General features: G+C 43.4%; 2 protein-coding genes across 4 annotated transcripts in view; both read left to right on the top strand.

Annotated features, from left to right (window-relative positions):
* GLB1 (galactosidase beta 1) overlaps nucleotides 1-19,553 on the top strand; it is a 233,819-nt gene that overhangs the window by 14,127 nt on the left and 200,139 nt on the right. The gene's annotated exons all lie outside the window — the stretch shown is intronic.
* Nucleotides 13,491-14,636, top strand: TMPPE (transmembrane protein with metallophosphoesterase domain). Its single transcript, XM_032234757.1, is given in 6 exon segments — nucleotides 13,491-13,707; nucleotides 13,710-13,816; nucleotides 13,819-14,308; nucleotides 14,311-14,460; nucleotides 14,463-14,532; nucleotides 14,534-14,636. Coding segments are annotated over 6 exon segments (1,137 nt in total).

Genomic DNA, 19,553 nt, shown 5'->3' with positions numbered 1-19,553 from the left:
GGGTCACAATCAAACGATATACTATTCGGCAGCCCAAACCTAGGAATAATTTCTTCCAGTAGGACATTTACTAAAGTAGACCTTTAGCCGCACCAGCCCAAGTTTTTATAGTACCTTGGACACTTTATTAGCAAAGCTAAAAGGACACTATGCTCCAAAACCTTCCCGTTTCTCAAGGCGGTACGCTTTCCGCCAGTGTATTCAAGGGGAGACAGAGACGGTGAGCCAATATGTGGCCGCTTTAAGAAACGCCGCTATCCATTGTGAATTCCCTGATTTGGATGATGCGCTGTTAGAGCAGTTAATTTGTGGTGTAAAAGACCCCCATTTACAACGATGCTTACTGGCTCGTTCTGACTTAAATCTATCCATAGCCATGGATGAAGCAAGAGCAGCCGAGCAATCCGATCGATCGGCTGCTGAGATTAAAAAATATGAATCCTTCCATAACCCACCAGTTTCCTATTCTGTGGTGAATCAACAAGAAGTGGAAGGAAATGATGATTTATGGCTACCTGAAGAGATGAGCCGATTGAACATAAGTGCCACCAGAAGAAGGAGAATCCCCGCTGATTTACCTCAGGCGGGTTGCCTCAGTTGCGGAAGGAATCACTTATGCTCAACCTGCAGATTCAAGACAGCGGTGTGTTGGTATTGCGGCAAAATGGGGCACCTGGCCTATGTGTGTAGGATTACCCAGCCTTCCTCTGATGCTGCTGCTAAACCTTTCAATTGTACAAGTGGCAGACCTGTTAATTGCTGAGCATTCCGAGTCACAGACTGCTATGCCATTGACCCAGAGGTGGAGGAAGATGAAGCTATCAACACAGCATTTGCTGCTATGGGCAGCTGGAAGAAGTACATCACTGTCCGAATTGAGGGAGCTCCTTGTGAGATGGAGATCGACACCGGCTCCACAAAATCCATTATCACATGGGACACCCTCAAGAGTACCAATGTTCCCGGAAAGGTGACTGGAGAAATGCAATTGCATTTTAAAAGATTATCAAAATGAGCCAATTCCTCTTAAAGGAAGTGGTAATTTTTTTGTGAAACACAGCCAATTTAAAGGGTCGTAGTGGCAAACCCCTTAGCCTCTTTATTAGGGCTAGATTAGTTCGAAGCTTTGGGGTTAGAGATAACAGGAGTCCACACTACGATGGATTCAGGAGAATTTGAGGAACTCACCAAAGAATTTTGTGAGGTATTTAATGATTCTTTAGGGACATATAAGGGGTCTCCTATTTCTTTTAATCTAGATCCAAGCATAATACCAATCTGTCTTAAGGCAAGAAGAGTCCCTTTTGCATTGCAAGCTAAAGTAGATTCAGAACTTGATAAATTGATACAGCAAGAGATATTAGAGCCCGTTGATTATTCTAGGTAGGAAACCCCAATAGTAATACCAATCAAGTTGGATGGATCCATTAGGGTTAGGGTGCCGACTATAAGACAACGATTAATAAAGCCCTACAAGCACACTCTTACCCAGTTCCCGTGGAGCATCTGCTGCACTCACTTGGCAGAGGGAATTTTTTTGCTAAGCTTGACCTAGCTCAAGCCTATCAGCAGTTGATGGTGGATGATGCAACTGCGGACACTCAAACGATCATCACTCATCGTGGAGTGTTCCGTTGCCGCAGGCTCCAATTTGGAATCTGTGTAGCACCCGGCATTTTTCAGAGTATTATGGAAAGGACCCTGCATGGGATTCCTGGGGTTTTACCCTACTTTGATGACATACGTATAGCTGCTAATACCAAGAAAGAACTGCTTCAAAAGTTAAGAGCCATTCTTCAGTGTTTTAAGGAGAAGGAGTTAAGGTTAAAAAAAATCCAAGTGTCATTTCGGAGTAACCTCCAGAGAGTTCCTAGGGTACCACATCGATGCTCATGGCATCCATCCTTCTCAGGCCAAATTAGAAGCCATAAAAAAATGCCCCGGCTCCCATTAACAGAGCTGAATTACAAGCCTTTCTGGACTTGCTCAATTTCTATGCTATTTTTCTATCCCATAAGGCTTCCGTTGCAGAACCTTTGCATAGACTGCTTGACAGCTCTGTGTCATGAAGGTGGGACAGCCGCGAAGCGCATGTGTTTGCGGCTTCCAAATCTGTTTTGACATCTTCTGACATTCTAATGCAATATAATGAATCCCTGCCACTCATCTTAGCCTCCGATGTCTTTCCTTATGGGATAGGGGCAGTGTTGAGCCACAGATGCCCTAATGGCAGCAAGGCTCCTATTGCTTATTTTTCCCGCTCCTTGTCCAAAGCAGAAAGAAACTACAGCCAATTGGACAAGGAGGCTTTGGCAACCATGGCAGGAATCAAACAATTTCACCACTATTTATACAGCTGTCACTTCCTCCTGCAAACAGACCACAAACCCCTTTTGGGGATTTTAGCTGGTGACAAGAGGGCAGTTGAAAGCAGTCTTCCATTCATCTCCCTCCTTTATGCGGACCCGATAATAAGCTTCCCTGAGGTCCAATTTAGTGAAAATGCGGCCCTTCCCCAACTGGGCCAACATGTCCTTCATTAATGGAAGTGGGTATACATTTTGGGCCGATATCCCGTTCAAATTTTTAAAATTAACACATAATCGGAGAGAGCCATCTTTCTTTTCACGGAAAAGTACAGGGGCAGCAACCTTGGGACGAGCAGGTTCAATGAATCCCCGTTCCAAATTTTTATCTATGAAATTCCGCATTTCTTCCATCTCCCTGGGTGACATGGAGTATATTTGGGGTTTTGGTAGTTTAACCCCGGGTAGAATGTCAATAGAGCAATCAGTAGGTCTGTGGGGTGGAAGTTTGTCGGAAGACTTCTCACTGAAAACTCCCCTTAGGTCCCAATACACTTTAGGAATCTTTTCCTCTCCTTCAATCCTCTCCTGCCCTCTGGCGGCCACTTCAGGATTGCAATTAACAGGTTTCTCAGGAACGCCCTCCCCTTCCGGAGGCTCTTTCTTGCGAATGCGTAACCAGCCTTCCCTCCAATTTATGCGAGGGTTCCATTTCCGAAGGCAAGGTAGGCCCAAAATGAGTGGCCTGTCCATTCCAGGAGCCACAATGAACGAGATTAGTTCTGTGTGGGAACCCATTGTCATTTCCAAGGGTTCCCAACCCCTCCTGACCTCTTCATCTTCCCCACATATTTGCCCAAAGTACCTTTGTTCCAAGTAATCAGGTTGATCTCCCCCCTGGGGTCTTCTTTCGGCTCCCGCCTCCAGCGGTCTTTCCTGGTGTTTCCTTCGGGTAACCCCCGCATCCCAGCCTGGTTCCTCCTCTCTTTGTCCCATCGAGGTGGACCACCGGGGGGGAGGTGGGTCAGCTGGGCTTGATATCTGCAGCTGAGACAAATCTTCATGAAGCAAGAGTTCGGTGGGAAGTTCTCCCTCCTTTCCTTCGCTGGCTGGCGAAGACATTTGCACCCTCCACGGTAGATGGTGATCTCCTGGAAAGGTGATTTTGAGACTTCGCTACTTGTCAGCACCTCTCCATTTAATAATTAGGAAAGAAAAACCATGAGACTCCATACGTGGAAAATCAAATGTACTTTTACTAATTAAAAATGGTTAAAGAGCGGTTCCATAGCGAAGTCTGATTAATTAGGCGCGAAAGCAGTTGATATATAGAATAGCCCATTCCACACCCCCTGGCATCATAGGCCTAGTCCAATCAAAAGTCCTTCAAGTGTCAGGTGTGAGATAACTTCAAAAGGCATCACAAAGATGGAATGTCGGTGCCGTTAGTCCAGGCAGGAAACACCCACGCATGCGTAATCTGACCATCCAGAGAACTCCAGAACATTCCTCCAGCACATCGAGTAACCCCACCCAAATACCATGCCCTCCCTCCCCGTTTCGTGGCAGCTGAAGCAACAGCAAAGCAGAAGCTGACACCTACACCGACTATACTTTTGCCCCGCATGTTGAGGTGGGTTGAATTCCTCGCGGCATACTCATACCGCATGGAATACAGGCTGGAAAAACAATTAGGTCATGCGGATGCGTGTCCGCTTCCTATTCTGACCCAAGACCCCTCTCCTGCAAACAGTGTATTACTAATTGACAAATTACAGTTGCCTTTCTCCGCAATAGATATCGCAGCACATTCAAAAACAGACCCCATTCTTTCAAAGGTATTGGAATGTGTTCGGTGAGGGTGGCCCAATGGCCAATTACCAGAAGAGTTTCAGCCTTACTTTAGAAGGAGGACGGAACTTTCGGAACTTAAAGATTGCTTATTATGGGGGACAAGAGTTGTGGTCTCAAACGTATTACGCACTGACATATTACAACATTTACACTTAAGTCACCCAGGTATAGCTAGGATGAAGGCTTTAGCTAGGGGATATGTATGGTGGCCCAAATTGGATGCCGACATAACGACCTGGGTTATGACTTGCCTTCCTTGCCAAACCTCTAGGCCTGCTCAAAGGACTGGGACATGGTCAGAGGTCCGTGATCCCGAATCCATTTAGATTTTGCGGGCCCAGTCCAAGGCCACTCTTTTCTAACAGTAGTTGATGCCTTTTCTCATTGGGTTGAACTCTGTTCTATGCAATCCACTACATCTGAATCCACAATCTGAGTGTTACGTTTATTCACGACTCATGGCATACCGGACACTTTACTGTCTGATAATGGCCCACAACTGACCTCTGCTACCTTCCAATCCTTTCTGGCTAGTTTGGGTATTAGACATGCACTAGTGGCCCCATACCATCCAGCTAACAATGGCCGGGCTGAAAGAGCTGTACGCTCTGCCAAGGAGGCATTAAGCCACCTGGGAACAGGACCATGGGAACAGAAAGTTTACACATATTTGTTCTCACAACATACCACGCCTTGCCCTATCTCAGGAAAGAGTCCAGCAGAACCTCTCATGGGCCGGCGTCTACGCACAAAACTTGACCGGTTGCATCCTACCTACCAATTCGACACCCTACTACAACTTAGTGGCACCCGAACCTTTAAACTGGGGGAAGGGGTATTTGCCAAGAACTGTATTGGGAATCCTAAATGGGTTCCAGGCCAGATTGTACAGGTAACCAGACCATGTTCTTATAGAATCCGGTTGGAGGATGGGCGTCAGTGGCGGCGCCATGTAGACCAGCTGTGGTGACACGAAATGGACTTGAATCCTCTCATTGGGCCAAGGAGTTTGGTGAATCCATCTATTAGCTGTCCTGCTATGCCTGAGATTACCATCCTGAATGCACCCCGGATCTAACTATTTTTCCATCTACAACCGCCTTGTTTTCGCCGGTCAGCTCACCTGCAAGTTCCAGTCGCTCAGAGAGGGCGGGGCCTTCCGAAGAATGCAACAAGACCATATCTTCCACCGGAGAGAGACCTGAGCGACATCCGTCTCTGGGTGCAGCAGAGCCAAGAAGTTCTGGAAGGAACCATCGCAGACCCGCCTACCTGAAGGACTATGTATGTACTAACTGGGCGGAAGGAGTGTTACGTCCCTACGTGTCCCGCCCACTTCTGTCAATCAGGCATAGTGCTAGTTGATTGGACTAATTGTGGTTGCATTCAGGCGGGAGATTTGGCGCATTGTTATTGGTTAACGCTCTGACAGCTAGGAGTATACAAGTTGTCAGAGCGCAAATTGTTCTTTTGTTCTGGTTTCTGAGTAGAAAGTAAACCTGTTGCATGAATGCAGAGTCTACTTATTACCTCAGATGCTAAGTACATTTTACCAAGAACAAAGGATTAAGAAAGTTTTATGCATTTCCACTAAAGGAGAAGGCAGGACAAGGCGAGATAATAAGAAATATCATCTAATAAAGATTTTAGTAATAATTCTACAATTTGTTCTAGCTGAGATCTGCAGATTGTCTAACTCTTGTTACATTGGTAGTTAGCTTTCTAACTACCCATAATTGTTACAATCTTTACACATACATATTCCCTGTTGATAAACATTCTTTGTTCTTGCCAGAGAGACCCCACACTTACAGTCTTCCTGATTTACTTTCAAGTGTGTGTCATGGCCTAGCTTTATTTTAGCAGCCAACCCATCATCTCTGCTTTTTTTTAAGTACTTTGCAAACTATAGTATTGCATTTGTAAGTACAGTACTTTCCAAAGATAAAGTTTCTTTTAATTTGCTTTAAAACCTCTTGTAGAAATGGTAGCCAGCATCTACACAAAGCATTCTATAATATTATGTGCTGTATCTTTTGTTTAAACTGCTTTTTCAAATTTGCAAGCTATTGATATTGAGGCAGCCGGGAGAAAACGGCCAAAATATCACTATATCACCTGGGTATATGAGCCCCCTACCTGTTGAATATCAATATAGACTTAATATGGACGTTTATTATGTTGCACAAACCTTACTGGAACAGTGTGGCAAGACGCTGTAAAGGAGGGGCACAGGAAGCCAAGCGTGGGTGTAAGATAGAACAGAGGTGAAACTGCCGATAGTTTAAGACATTATAGGAAGTTCTCTTTTTGTATTTTTCCTATGTACTTCTCTGTTTGTAACATTTCAAAATGAACTTCTCCTTTTCGAAATGTCATGTTTGTCTCATGTATGGAAACGCCGTGAGAAAGCTCAGTTTGTAGCACAGTATAAAACTAACGTCCTGGGCGGAGCCCAGGCAGTTCAGATCTTGGTGTGTTAACACTCTGAACTCGATGCATCAATAAACGTGTATCTCTTTTACCTTCGTGGTCTCATGTCCTGTTCTTATAATTGATATGTGATAAAGTCTACGAGCTGCTGCAACAATATGAATTTTTGGATTTTGCCTGGAGAGACTTGTGCTGATCAGGGCAGTGTTTTTATTAAAGAGGTTTTAAATCTAAATTGCCTCTAGAAGTTGTGGATGCCCCATCGCTGGAGACTTTTAAGGAGAGATAAGGCATTTATCATACTGCTCTCACAAGAGTATTATATTTATCATATAATACTCTTGTGAGAGCAATTGGTTGGACTAGATGACTTAACGGTCCCTTTCATCTCTTGCAAGCCAAGAGTTCTGTAACCACCCCCCCCCATCTCCTGGAGACTGTTAATCTAAATGACAAGTGGGTTTTTTAAAAAAAGCAACAAAAAAACATTCCTTCTGAGGCCTTAGAAGCAGATTTATGTTTCTTGAATTATTAAATTCTAAGTGACTGTCACTAATTGTTTTTGTCTTGTTTTAGTACTTGGAAGGGAACTTTCTTTTTAAAATTTATTTTTAGTCCAAAGCTGATAGTAGTTCCTGGATTGAGGCTAAATTAATCAAGAAATCCCACTAGAACTTCTGTACTCATTAATATTTCCTGGGAAATTTCTTTGTACCATCTTCTATTCTTCTTCTTTTATTTCTTTTCTTTGCCTCAAGCAATTTCCACCAAACTTGGTGCTCAGATGACTTACCCTCTGGAGACAAACACTGTGGGAGTAAGACACCTCTAATGTGTGGGTGTGTGTCTGTGTGTCTCTCTGTGTGTGTTCCAACATAACTCAAGAAAGTCTAGGCCTTTAAGGAGAGCGAGTGCGGCATCCTAGAGCGGCAATTGTACATGATGTCATGGGAAGCAGTGAGCCTTTAAGGCCTCCCTCACACATTAGGCCAGTACAGAGGCCTTTGATTGAGTGTGCTCCCTCAAGCAGTATGCCTTTAAGGCCTATGCCTCCCTCACACAGTAAGTCTATGAAGTGCAATGATCATAGACAGGACGGGAAAGAGGAGCACATGGGAGGGAGAAGGGAGAGGACAGGGATGATGGGCATGGGAGCAGGGGATGAAAGGTCTCTCTCAATGACTACCTGTCAGACAAACACTTTGGAGCAAAATGCCAGGATTGTAGACAGGGGCAGGAAAGAGGAGTGCATGGGAGGGGGAAGGGAGAGGGGGATGGGAGTAGGGGAAAGAAAGCCCCCTCTCAATGACTCCTTGTAAGACAAACACTTTGATGTCTATAATTACCTGGGCAATGCCAGTGTAAGGGCTCCTCTCCTAACTTAAGAAAGTGAAGACTCTTGACACGGAGTATTTCAAGGAACCTTTTATTAAGAAGAATGGAAGCCATTAAAATCAAAGCAACATCTGAATCCCCTTAGGCAATGCAAGTAGAATTAAAGCAGTAGAGACCCCTCCCATTAGTTAGAATGCAGATTTAAGCCAATAGATAAGTGTGAAGATGTTTCCTTTATCAACTGCCCTGAGAGCTGAATAAACATACGTTCCTATGGCTATCTTCCATTACACAGTAAAGTGCAGCATCCCAGATGGCCATCATAAACATGCTGCCGTTCTTTAAAAAAAGGAGAGATCCACCTGTGAAAAGATAGAAACAGAAATTTCAGCATAGTATTTTAACAACGTTTGTCAGGGCATTGGGGGTGATTTTTTTCCAATAAGTTAGGGGCCCTAACATGGTGTTTAGCTACCCATTCATTTTGGGACAAAGGTAAATGCTTCCAAGCAACTAAGTATTGGCTTTCCCCCTGTGGATCCTAGAGTCAAGGAATTTCAAAGTGTTGTTCACCTTCTATCATGATAGGAACAGGTGGTGTAAGTACAGGGGGTCTGAGTGGTGAGATTACTTCTTGTTTGAGTAAGCTAATGTGAAATACTGGGTGGACTTGCCTGAGTGTCTTTGGAAGGAGTAGTTCTAGTGTTACTGGGTTGATGACTCTAGTGATAGGAAAAGGTCCAATGAAATTTGGCCCCAATTTCTTTGATGGCTGCAATGACTTCAGGAATTTTGTAGATACGTACTCTATCTCCAACGTGGAAAGGTTTGGGTCTCACTCTTTTCTTGTCAGCTTGAATTTTAAAAGCCACACTAGTTTCCCCTAAAGCTAGTCTAATCACTGGCCATTTGTTTTGTAACATGTCTATCCATTCCTTAAGTGAGGGGATAGTGGGTTCTTCTATGGGTAGTTCAGGCATGGGGCTGAAATCCTGGCCTGTTGCTACTCTAAAAGGGGTGAAACCAGTGCTTGAGTGCACAGCATTATTGAAGGCCACTTCTGCAAAAGGTAAAAGATCAGTCCAGTTATCCTGTTGAAAATTAATAAAACATCTTAGATATTGTTCTAGGACTGAGTTCAATTTTTCAGTTTGCCCATTAGTCTGAGTGTGGTGTTACAAGCTCAATCCTTGGGTGGTGCCAAGTAAAGTTAAAAATGCCCTCCAAAATTTTGAGGTGAATTGAACCCCGCTGTCGGAGATGATTCTCTGCGGGGCTCCATGAAGGCGATAAATGTGTATCAGGAATAACTTGGCTAGACATTTGGCAGTTGGGATCATTTGGCAAGGTATAAAATGTGCCTGTTTTGAAAACAGGTCTGTTACGACCCAAATGACAGTATTCCCTGCACTTTCTGGTAGTTCAACAATAAAGTGCATAGCAATCTCTTTCCAGGGTGCTGAAGTTTCAGCTACCTTCTGTAATAGTCCTGGGATTTTCCCTTGGTGTCCTTTAGCTGCTGCACAAATAGGGCAACTAACTACATAGCTCTCTATGTCCTTTTTTAGTGAGGACCACCAAAATTGCCTTTTAATTAGGTGTAACATTTTCACAAACCAGTCGTGGCACCTTGCCATTAAGCACAGTCTTTGGCTAGCTGGAACATACAATTTCCCTCGCACCCAAGCTAAGTTATCTTTCATCAGGCAGCTGGATTTGTGACTCAAAAACTATTCATTGGTGACTAAAGCTTGTTTAAAAGTTTGGGTGGTGTCATTGTCTGTCAAAATTTGTTGTTTTGCTTGGGATCTGGTGGTTACTTTAGCGGTTAGATGATTGTTTTGTATCATGGGTTTGATTACGTCTGGCTTCATGCTATTGTATTACGGTTTTCTGGATAACGCATCTGGCAGAAAATTTTCCCCCCTGGGAGATATATGAGCGTAAATTCAAACTGTTTAAAGTACTGAGCCCATCATACTTGTTTTGGGGAGAGTTTCCTTGGGGTCTTTAGGGCTTCTACATTTTTATGATCCGTCCAGACTTCAAAAGGGATCTTACTTCCCTCTAGGAAATGCCTCCAGGTTAAAAGAGCCTCAGTCGGACATAAGCCTTTCCCAAATGGCCCATCTTTTCTCAGATTCATTCAATTTTTTGGATGTGTAAGCACATGGTTGTAATTGGTCTTGCTCATTTTTCTGAACCAGGACCGCTCCTATCTTCACATCGCTGGTATCTGCTTGTATGACAAATGGTTTCCCTATGTCTGGGTGCTTTAGAATTAGCTCTGCTGAAAACAGCCGTTTTAAGTTTTTCAAATGCAGTTTGGCATTCCATTATCCAGTTCAAAGGCTGCTTTGGTTTTGGGTTACCCTCCCCCTTCGTTTTTAAAGCCTGGTGGTGGGGAGAGCAATCTGGGCAAAAGCGGGAATAAACTGGTGGTAAAAGTTGGCGAATCCCAGAAGCTTTGTAACTGTTTATGTGTTCTGGGTGGTTCCCAATCAATTACCACCTGCCCTTTTAAAGGATCCATTTCTATGCCCTGGTGTGAAATGCGGTATCCTAAGTAATCAATTTTTTCTTGATGGAATTCATATTTAGAGAGTTTAGCATAAACTTTGGCAGAGTGGAGTTTGTTCAGAACAGCCTGGACTAGTTTTACATGTTCTGCTTTGGTCTCAGAATATAGCAAAATGTCATCTAAGTATACCAAACAGCACTTATATAAATGCTCATGTAGCACTTCGTAATTGCATAAATACTGTAGGGGCCCCCTGTAGCCCAAATGGGACCACTTTGAATTGATAGCATCCAAGAGGGGTGTTAAATGCTGTTTTCCATTTGTCTCCCTCTTTAATTCTGATACAGTAGTAAACCTCTCTTAAATCCAGCTTTGAATTTTTTTCCCTTTAGCAAGGTGTATTAGCATGTCTTTCATGAGGGGGAAGGGGGTACATGTTCTCCACACTGATCATATTTAACTTCCTAAAATCTACACAGAGACATTAAGAGCCATCTTTTTTTCTCTCTAAATAATACTGGGGCTGCGATTTTTGGTCAGGCTGGCTCAATGAAACCCCTTGCTAGGCTTTTTTCAATGAATGTCCTCAGTTCTTCCAGCTCCCTCAGAGACATACTATACATCTTGGGTTTAGGGAGTCTGGCACTGGGTAGGATTTCTATCCTGTTTGTATTTAGGTATTCCCTGGGTTGGCATAGTGTAAGTGGGCATTGCTGTTTCTTGGTGCTCTGCCCCCTCAGTTTCTTTGTGTGGATTCTCAGCAAAAGTCATGTGCATCTGAACTCTTATGGTGCTTTGTTTCCAATTAATTTTGGGGTTCTGTTTTTTCAGCCATGCAAGACCCAAAACTAGTGGCCATTCCATGCCACTATAAATGTAAGTATTTCCTTGTGGCTTCCAATACCTATTTGTAGAGGCTCAGTGGCAAGTGAAGCTGCCCGCCCCCCTGCTATTGACCCACCTAGTTGGCAAAAATCTGTGGGGCTTTTCAGCTTCCTTACATCAATCCTCAACTTTCTTACCAGGGTTGGGCTGGTCAAACAGCGGGTGCATCCTGAGTCCACTAAAGCAGAGATTTTTATTCCCCTCTTCCAGTTGGGGATAGTCTTAGGGGGAGGGAAAGCAATTTAATTGGTTTGCTTACCAGTGGTTCATCTTTTGGATCACTTCCGGATGAATATGGTTGCTCCTGCTGAGTAGCCGGGGTTTCCTCTTCAAAGAGGGCAGGCAGTGGAGATTCTACCATCTCCCTGCTGCTCAGGGCCATCTCCTTCCCACGCTGACCAGGTTTTGTAGGTTTTCCCTCTAACGGACGCTCTGATTTCCTAGCTGGTTCTTGAGAACGGTATTCTGCAGCTCGGTTGAAGTTTTCGTAGAAGATGCCGTTTGCAGATTGAAAGGGTCTTGCTTCCATTGGGTTGGGGATTTCTTCCACATTCGCTCGATACTGGTTCCTGGCCATGTTGATCTCTGCTTCTTCTGCAGTGAGATACCACTCATGTAGATGGTTCAGTGCACCTCGGGCCACCCAGGCATTGTAGAGGTCATCATTCAGCCCATTCTTGAACCAGCTTACCAGGATATCTTCTGGCCAGTTCACATGACACGCCAGGTCTTGGAATTCTTTGGTATACTCTGCCACTGGCCGGCATCCCTGCTTCACAACTTTAATGCAGTCACATGTTTTGTGATCTGGAGGGGGGTCCTCGAAACGTCATAGCAGGGCCATCATGAAACGGTCAAAGTCCTGCAGTTCTGGTGCATCGACATCATGTAGAGTCACCATCCATTTGGCAGCGGCTCCTTCCAGGGCTAGGGTAACCACTCGCACTCAGCATCCTTGGGTTTGAAAATCACACCCATATTCTTTCATGTAGGTGAGCAGATGTGCAACAAAGAATCCCAATTTTTTGGGGTTCACATCAAACTTCACCCCAAGAGAAGGAGTTTTTCTTTGTAATTGCAGGTTTCAGGGTTGGTTGGGAGCAGCTCCCAATCCATGTACCAACTGAGGGGGAGGGTTTGCTGTGTTTTTTGCTGTTGCTGCTATGCTATCTGCTTGATCAGCAGGGCCCAGAGTGGGGTAGCCACCCCCCTGCATCATCTGTGGCTGCCGCCCTTCCAATGCCTTTTAGTTGCTATTCTGGCTCCTCCCAGATGTTGAGATTTTCCAAAATCTCCATTACCAACTGGGTTACATGTCTCTTCAGAGGATCCTGTCTCAGTGAGTCTTCATTTAGCTCCTCCTGGTCAGAGGGGGCTTCTAGCTCCAATTTCCACCCCGGTTTTCAGTTACCATGGGTGAGAGTGACTCCTCTGGCCCTCTCATTTCAGCCTTCTTTCATGCCGATGACAAATGACCAATGGGGCTTTTTGGGGTCCTCCAGGTTCACCTCTCCTACAGTGTACATGGAGCAGGTCTCCGGTTGGAAGGGGTTGATGTCTCCCTCCAGCATTTAGCTTCCCCTTGTTCGCTGTTGTGCTTGGACATGATTTGCAAGGTCCCCTTGGTAGAGCAAATGTTGCTTCTCTGGGTGGACCGTTTTGCAGAGATGTTGCTTTATATAAGGGCTCCTCTCCTAACTTAAGAAATTGAAAAGTTTTTATTAAGAAGAATGGAAGCCACTAAAGTCAAAGCAACATCTGAATCTTCTTAGGCAATGCAAGTAGAATTAAAGCAGTAGAGACCCCATCCCATTTGTTAGAATGCGGATTCTAGCCAATACACAGATGTGAAGATGTTTCCTTTATCAACTGCCCTGAGAGCCAAATAAACATAAATTCCCATGGCTATCTTCTGTTACACAGTAAAGTGCAACATTCCAGATGGCCATCATAAATGTTCCCCCAAATGATGATGGGATCTCAGGTATTTCGGCGCCAGGAAACCAGTTGTAAAATATCAATTGCCACAGGCACTGCTAATAAATTGACTCCAAGACCCCCTCCTCCCAACTGAATAGCAGTATCACTATTGGGGATCTGACAGCCGTGTCATCAGCTAGTAGTAAATAAGAATCTGGAAATATTTAGGAGTAGAGATGATCTTCAACCAGCTTCCATTTGAAGCAAAGGTTGCTGCTGCTGCTGGAGCTATCTTTTTCTCCATGTTAATATCACAAATATATCTGACTGAAAATATTGAGGTGACAAGATTGAGATGGCTACTGAAGTTGCAGATGGTGTTCTTTATTAATGTCTTAATAGTCATAGGAGCCCGTCACAAATGAAGAAATATAGTGATTGTGTTCTACAACTCATTCTCCTTCGTTTTATGAAAAACACTATTGTTCATGTCGTCATTTTGCCATACTCAAGTTTTTTCACACCATCATTTCTTATTGCAAAAGAGCCTTATTTTTCCCCCCTTTAACAGCATTTATTTATCTTGGAAGCTACATCATTCTTATTTTCTTTCTCTTCATTGTTGGTTCTTTTAAATAGCTTTTTAAGCTCATGAGTCAAAGAAATGCAAAATTAGGTAGTATCAGTAAAATTGGTAAATTGGGAAGGAATCTAGCAGCTACTGTAGCTGTAGGATTGACTGTTATTGGACTCATCAATGCTCCCCAACCTTGTGCAATAAAATCAATAGCAATTACTATTCATAAATTACCTTTGTCCATGAATAATCTTAAAAGAACTTTGCTTTCTGATATTCCTTTGGGGCCAACCATTGGAAAAACTAATCTCCAGATGATTGTAAAAATAGTTAAAACTTTAAAACCAAGTTTCACTGTGATTGTTGGTGATCAGACAGATTCTGAGGTGAAAAGCCTTGTCCATGATATGGAACTGCTTGGCCATCTTGATTCCCCATTGGAGGCTTATTTTGTCACAGGGAATCATGAATGCTATATCTCTGGTTTGAATGTCTAAAGTCACTCAATAGTCACAATGAGCATGTGAAGATCACGCCCTACAAAGACAGCAATATTAACTGGTTTTGTCTGGCTGGGGTTGATGATATTGAAACAAATGTGTTACATAACATCGACCATGGAGTGAATTTGAAAAAGTATTAGAAGGCTGTAGTACCGACCATGCCTATCAGCTGCTTGCTGCAAAACAGGCTCTTCAAGATTAGTCAGATAAGTTTGGTTTTGTCTGGGCACAAACACGGAGGAAAAATATTTCCTCTGCATATTGATGTTTATTATTTATCTGTTTTTTGTTCGTTTATATAAAGTTGGACAAAACATGCTGGTATATGCTGCAGGTGTCAAACTCAATTTCATTGAGGGCTGAATCAGGGTTGTGATTGACTTTGGGGTGGGCGGGATGAGTGTGGCCAGGGTAGGCATGGCCAGCTCCCACTGCTGTTGTGCTTGCTCTCCTTGGCCAGATTGCTCATGGTGTGTGTGGGAGGGCAAAGTGTGTGGGTCAGAGGAAGGCCCACTCCCTCTCCTTCCGAGAGCTGGCTTTGTAACCAAAGCATCCTCAATGCTAGGAAAGGTCAGGAAGAGGGGACCAGGGGATGGCAAAAGGGCTGCTGGTGGCCAAGTGCTAAGGGAGACTTCCCTCAGATTCTCACTCTCTCAATATAATCTTCCTTCCTTCCTTCCTTCCTTCCTTCCTTCCTTCCTTCCCTCCCTCCCTCCCTCCCTCCCTCCCTCCCTTTTCTTTTTTTCCTTTTCTTTCCCTCTTCATTCTCCTTTCTTCTTCCTTCCTTGCTCTCTTCCCCTCTCTTTTTTATTTGTCTTTCCTCTTCTTGGATGCTCAAATGCAAAAGGAGAAACATTTCCCAATGTGTCCTTGCCTTGTGAGCAAATGCCATTTTTGCTACCGCTGTTCCTCTGAAAATAAGACCGTGTCTTATAATTTTTTTTGCCACCAAAAAGGCACTAGGTCTTATTTTCAGTGGGCGGGGATGTCACCTCACTTGCCTATGTCACGCCTGGCCACTTTTTCATTATCAGAGGCCTTCAGGAACTTCTTCATCCGGCAGGGCCAACAAAGCTTTCCTGAAAGCCTCTGTAGCCAATAACAAGGCCAGCAAGGTCTTTCCTGAAGGCCTCTGTAGCCGATAACAGAGCTCTGGATTGGTCTGGAGCTCTGTTATCAGCTAGAGACTTTTAGGAAAGGCCTCTTCAGCTGATAACAGAGCTCCAGATCAATCCAGAACTCTGTTATCAGCTATAGAGGCCTTCAGGAAAGCCTTGCTGGCTGCAGCAAAAGAAATGGGCTGAAGTGCAAGGCCTGGCTGCAACTATCCAAAGTAGGTAGAAGGGCAGCTCCATCCCCCCATCCACACCTAGCTTAATTTTTACCTGTACACCCTGGAGTGGGCAGTGTCTTAACTAGGGCTTATTTGGGGGGGATAGGGCTTATATTGGACGCACGTGTAAAAGTCAAGCTAGGACTTTCTGAGTAGTAAGTCACTTAAAGGACTTGGAACAAACCAGGTTCAGTTTATCCTCATGCTTGCATTTTGTGGGGGTGTCCACAGACAATAGTAAAGCAAAACTGTCAAAATGATGGCTGTGCTAGTTGACCAGAGCTCCTCTATTTTGTGCAACAGCTTTAGCATTTCAGAACAGAGGTAAGTTAATTGCTTTTCTATTAATACATAATCCTTAAAAGGGCTTTCCTGTAGGGACCCTGCCATGGTCTAATTCAGACTGGAAATATAGCAAAGGAAAATATTTTCCCCACTTGCTTTGTCCTGTTTTCCCCACTGGAAATGGCTGTTTGCAACACATGAGGAAGGGATACTTTCCCAAAAGCTCACAATTCAAGAATACCAATGTGCCATTTGTTAAGTGCACATCAGGTATCTCAGGGTGGGAAGCCTGGGGGAGCCTAGTGATAGAACAGCCCTCTCTCTAGGCCTCCCCAGTCCACTAAGATACCTCATGCTTCTCCCTCCCTTCCTGCCGCAGGAACTCACTTACCTCGCAAGTATCTGTCTCCTCTCTGCTGCAGTTTCTTTGCCTTTAAGGAAGGGAGAGGAAAGTTGGCTTGGAAATACTTTTCATGCCAAGAATGGATACTCCTGGATGCCATAATATCGTGCAGGTTGAGGCACCCATCATCTTTTGCAGAGTCAGGGATCCACAAACTTTCATTCTCGGCATGAAAAGTGTTTGTGGTGCCAGTCTTCTGCTCCTCCCCTCCCCAACTACTTTCCACTTAACTACTTAATGAGACCTTGTGGTCCCACAGAGCACAGCTGTATGCAAATAGGGCGTCTGCATGCACTTGGGGCACTTGGAGCGATCTTTGTGCGTTGGAACTTTTATTTTGGGAAAGTGACTCTGAGCTCAGACCTTGTGAACTGAAATGTAAAAACAGAAGTTCCTCCCTCTCACTTGCTCTTTTCCCTTGTATGCACTTCTGCGGCTACTTAGGGGGGGCCACCACATGCAGATAAGCAGGACAAGCAATTGGGCAGGGAGTTCTGATGGGGCAACCACCAGGACTCCTAAATGCTAATTGGATGGGGGTTATGAATTTAAGAAAACAGGTCCTGGATCGGATCTTGTGAAAGTTGATCTGCAGCCAAACTGCATTTGCAGATTCTGGCAGCTCTCCTACAAGGCACACGAATGTGACATTGCATGCAGCAATTAGGGAGGAGGGGAGTAAGCCCCTTCTATAGTCCGCAGTACCATGGTACCCCCTAGGGTTGGGCTTATCAAACAGCAGGTGCACTTTGAGTCCACTAAAGCAGAGATTTTTATCCCCCTCTCCCAGTTGGGGATAAACAGTCTTAGGGGGAGGGTAAGCAGTTTAATTGGTTTGCTTACCAGTGGTTCATCCTCTGGATCGCTTCCGAGTGAGTATGGTTCCTCCTACTGAGAAGCCTGGCTTTCCTCCTCAAAGAGGGGAGGGGGTGGCGATTCTATGATCTTCCTGCTTCCTGCACTGGCCATTCTGATGTGGATGAATTCATTCATTTAGCACTTGTTTGATCCTTTCCACCGTAATTGCTGCAAATAATTTATAATTGCAATTTAATAATGAGATTGGTCTATAGTTTTGAATTTCTTGTGCGTTAGCTTCTTTAGGGATGAGCGATATTACTGCTTCCATCCATGAGTCAGGAACCTTGGCTTCTCCTAGAACTTCATTAAACACCAATTCCTCCAGTATTATTTGGTTATATTTATATAGCTCCACCACAATTCCGTCTGGTCCTGGGGTTTTATTGTTCTTCTGTTTCTTCAGAATTGATTCTACTTCCACTGTCATTATTGGCCTGTTTATCACCTCCCTCTGTTCTTTCGAGATTGGATTCATCTTTCCTGGGTTTTTAGGTATTATTTTATCTTGGTTTCCACTGTGGCATCCTGCATGTATAATTTTGTGAAGTATCCTTGTATAATTTGCTTCTTTTCTTCCGATCTATGTTTAATAATACCTTCTTCATCCTTTTTTCCTCTTTTGTTTTTTAGTCTGTATGCTGGCCACTGTCCGGGTTTCTTGGCATGTTCAAAATAATTTTGTTTTGCCGCTTTAATTTTCCACGCTAATTCTTTTTGGGTTATTAGATTGATCTTATGTTTTATCATCTCTCTTTTTTCTTCTTTGGGTTTATTCTGTAGGTCTTTCTGTAATTCTGCCTCTACTTCACTGAGCTCTCTTTGCATACATTCTTGTTCTTTTTTTTTCTATTTTTTCTTGCTGCATAAGCAATCATGAGTCCTCTTATGTATGCTTTCGTGGTGTCCCAGAGGTTTTATAGTGAAGTGTCTTATTTTTTGTTGACCCTAAGGAATAGTTTTAATTCTTTCTCTAACATTTGGGTGTATTCTGTCTCCTTTACCAAAGTTTGGTTCATCATCCATCTTTTTTTTTATTTTTTGGCCTTTCCATTTTAATTTTATTGGGTTATGATCCACCCATTCGTTGGTTCCTATTTCATTTTGTTCTAGCTGGTTTCGTAAACCCAATGATGTCCAAGCCATATCTATTCTCGACCAGGACTGGTGGGGGTTTGAATAAAAAGTATATTGTTTTCGTGATTTGTGCATCTTTCTCCATATATCATGGTGTTTATATTCCATTGCCATATCAAAGGACTTAGGTAGTGTGTTTTTCTTAGTCTTATTTTTTACTTTCGTAATCCATCTTTTTGTTCGCTATTGCATTGTAGTCCTCAATTAAACAGTTGTTTTCATAGTCTAATTCATTTATTTTATGAATTTCCTGTAAAAATCCTCTTGATTCTGGTTTGGGGCATATATTACTATTAATAGAATTGGTGTTTGTGTTGTTTCTAAATTAATCATTAATAATCCTATATTATTATTATTTTCCTTTATATTATTCTTTTATAATCTTATGTATAAAAATATATGCTTTCAATGATAACAATCCTTTTGTTTAGTATTCAATTACGTCTTTATCAATCATGATTCTTCTATTTCCCCCAAAGATTCCCCTCCCCCTTTATGTCACTGTCACTTGTTCTTGCCTCAGCCTTTATAGTTCAAAATTATAATCCACTAGATGACAACTTCGTCTCAATGTCACTCTCCATATGTTCAGGAAAAGAAACCAGAAACTTATTTGGTTACTCCAAAAATGCTGTTCTAGCTATCCCTCAGCCAATTCCGTCTCCCAATAATATTTATAGTTATGGTCCCAAGAGTTAGATTCTTTGTTATCTGTGTTTGTTGCTTGTGATTGTTACACTGTTCAGTATCTGCCTGTTCTCAGAGGAACACTGTATCCAGATCTGATTCAATCCTCTGTGTGATCCAACTGTTCCTGTCTACAACCAATATTTCCCGATCTCATTGGAAGCACCATTTCTTTCTACTTTCTCTTCAGTCTCCTGTCGGGTTTCTCTCCGCATTCACTCCTCTTGTACTTATTTGCGCCGTCACTTTCCACTCTTCGCTTCTGCTCTCATTGCCTTTTCGTCGCTGATCCAGACTGTAAACAGTCTTCTCTATAGAGTCTTTCTCTTTCCACTTCACCGCTCCACCAATTTCACAATCTCTTTCCTCTTCTCCTGGGTTGTTTCTTGCTAAAAGTATCTCCAATTTCTGCTGCTTTCTCTACTCTTTGCTTCCGTCTTATGTGGCTGCTGTTGATCCGGTCCTGTCTAAATTAGAGGGTAGTTCTTCGTCAGTTTAGTGAGTTTCTCCTATCCA

Source organism: Thamnophis elegans, chromosome Z (assembly GCF_009769535.1).
Source record: "Thamnophis elegans isolate rThaEle1 chromosome Z, rThaEle1.pri, whole genome shotgun sequence".
Taxonomy (NCBI): Eukaryota; Metazoa; Chordata; class Lepidosauria; order Squamata; family Colubridae; genus Thamnophis; species Thamnophis elegans.
This window is presented reverse-complemented; position numbering and strand designations above follow the sequence as displayed.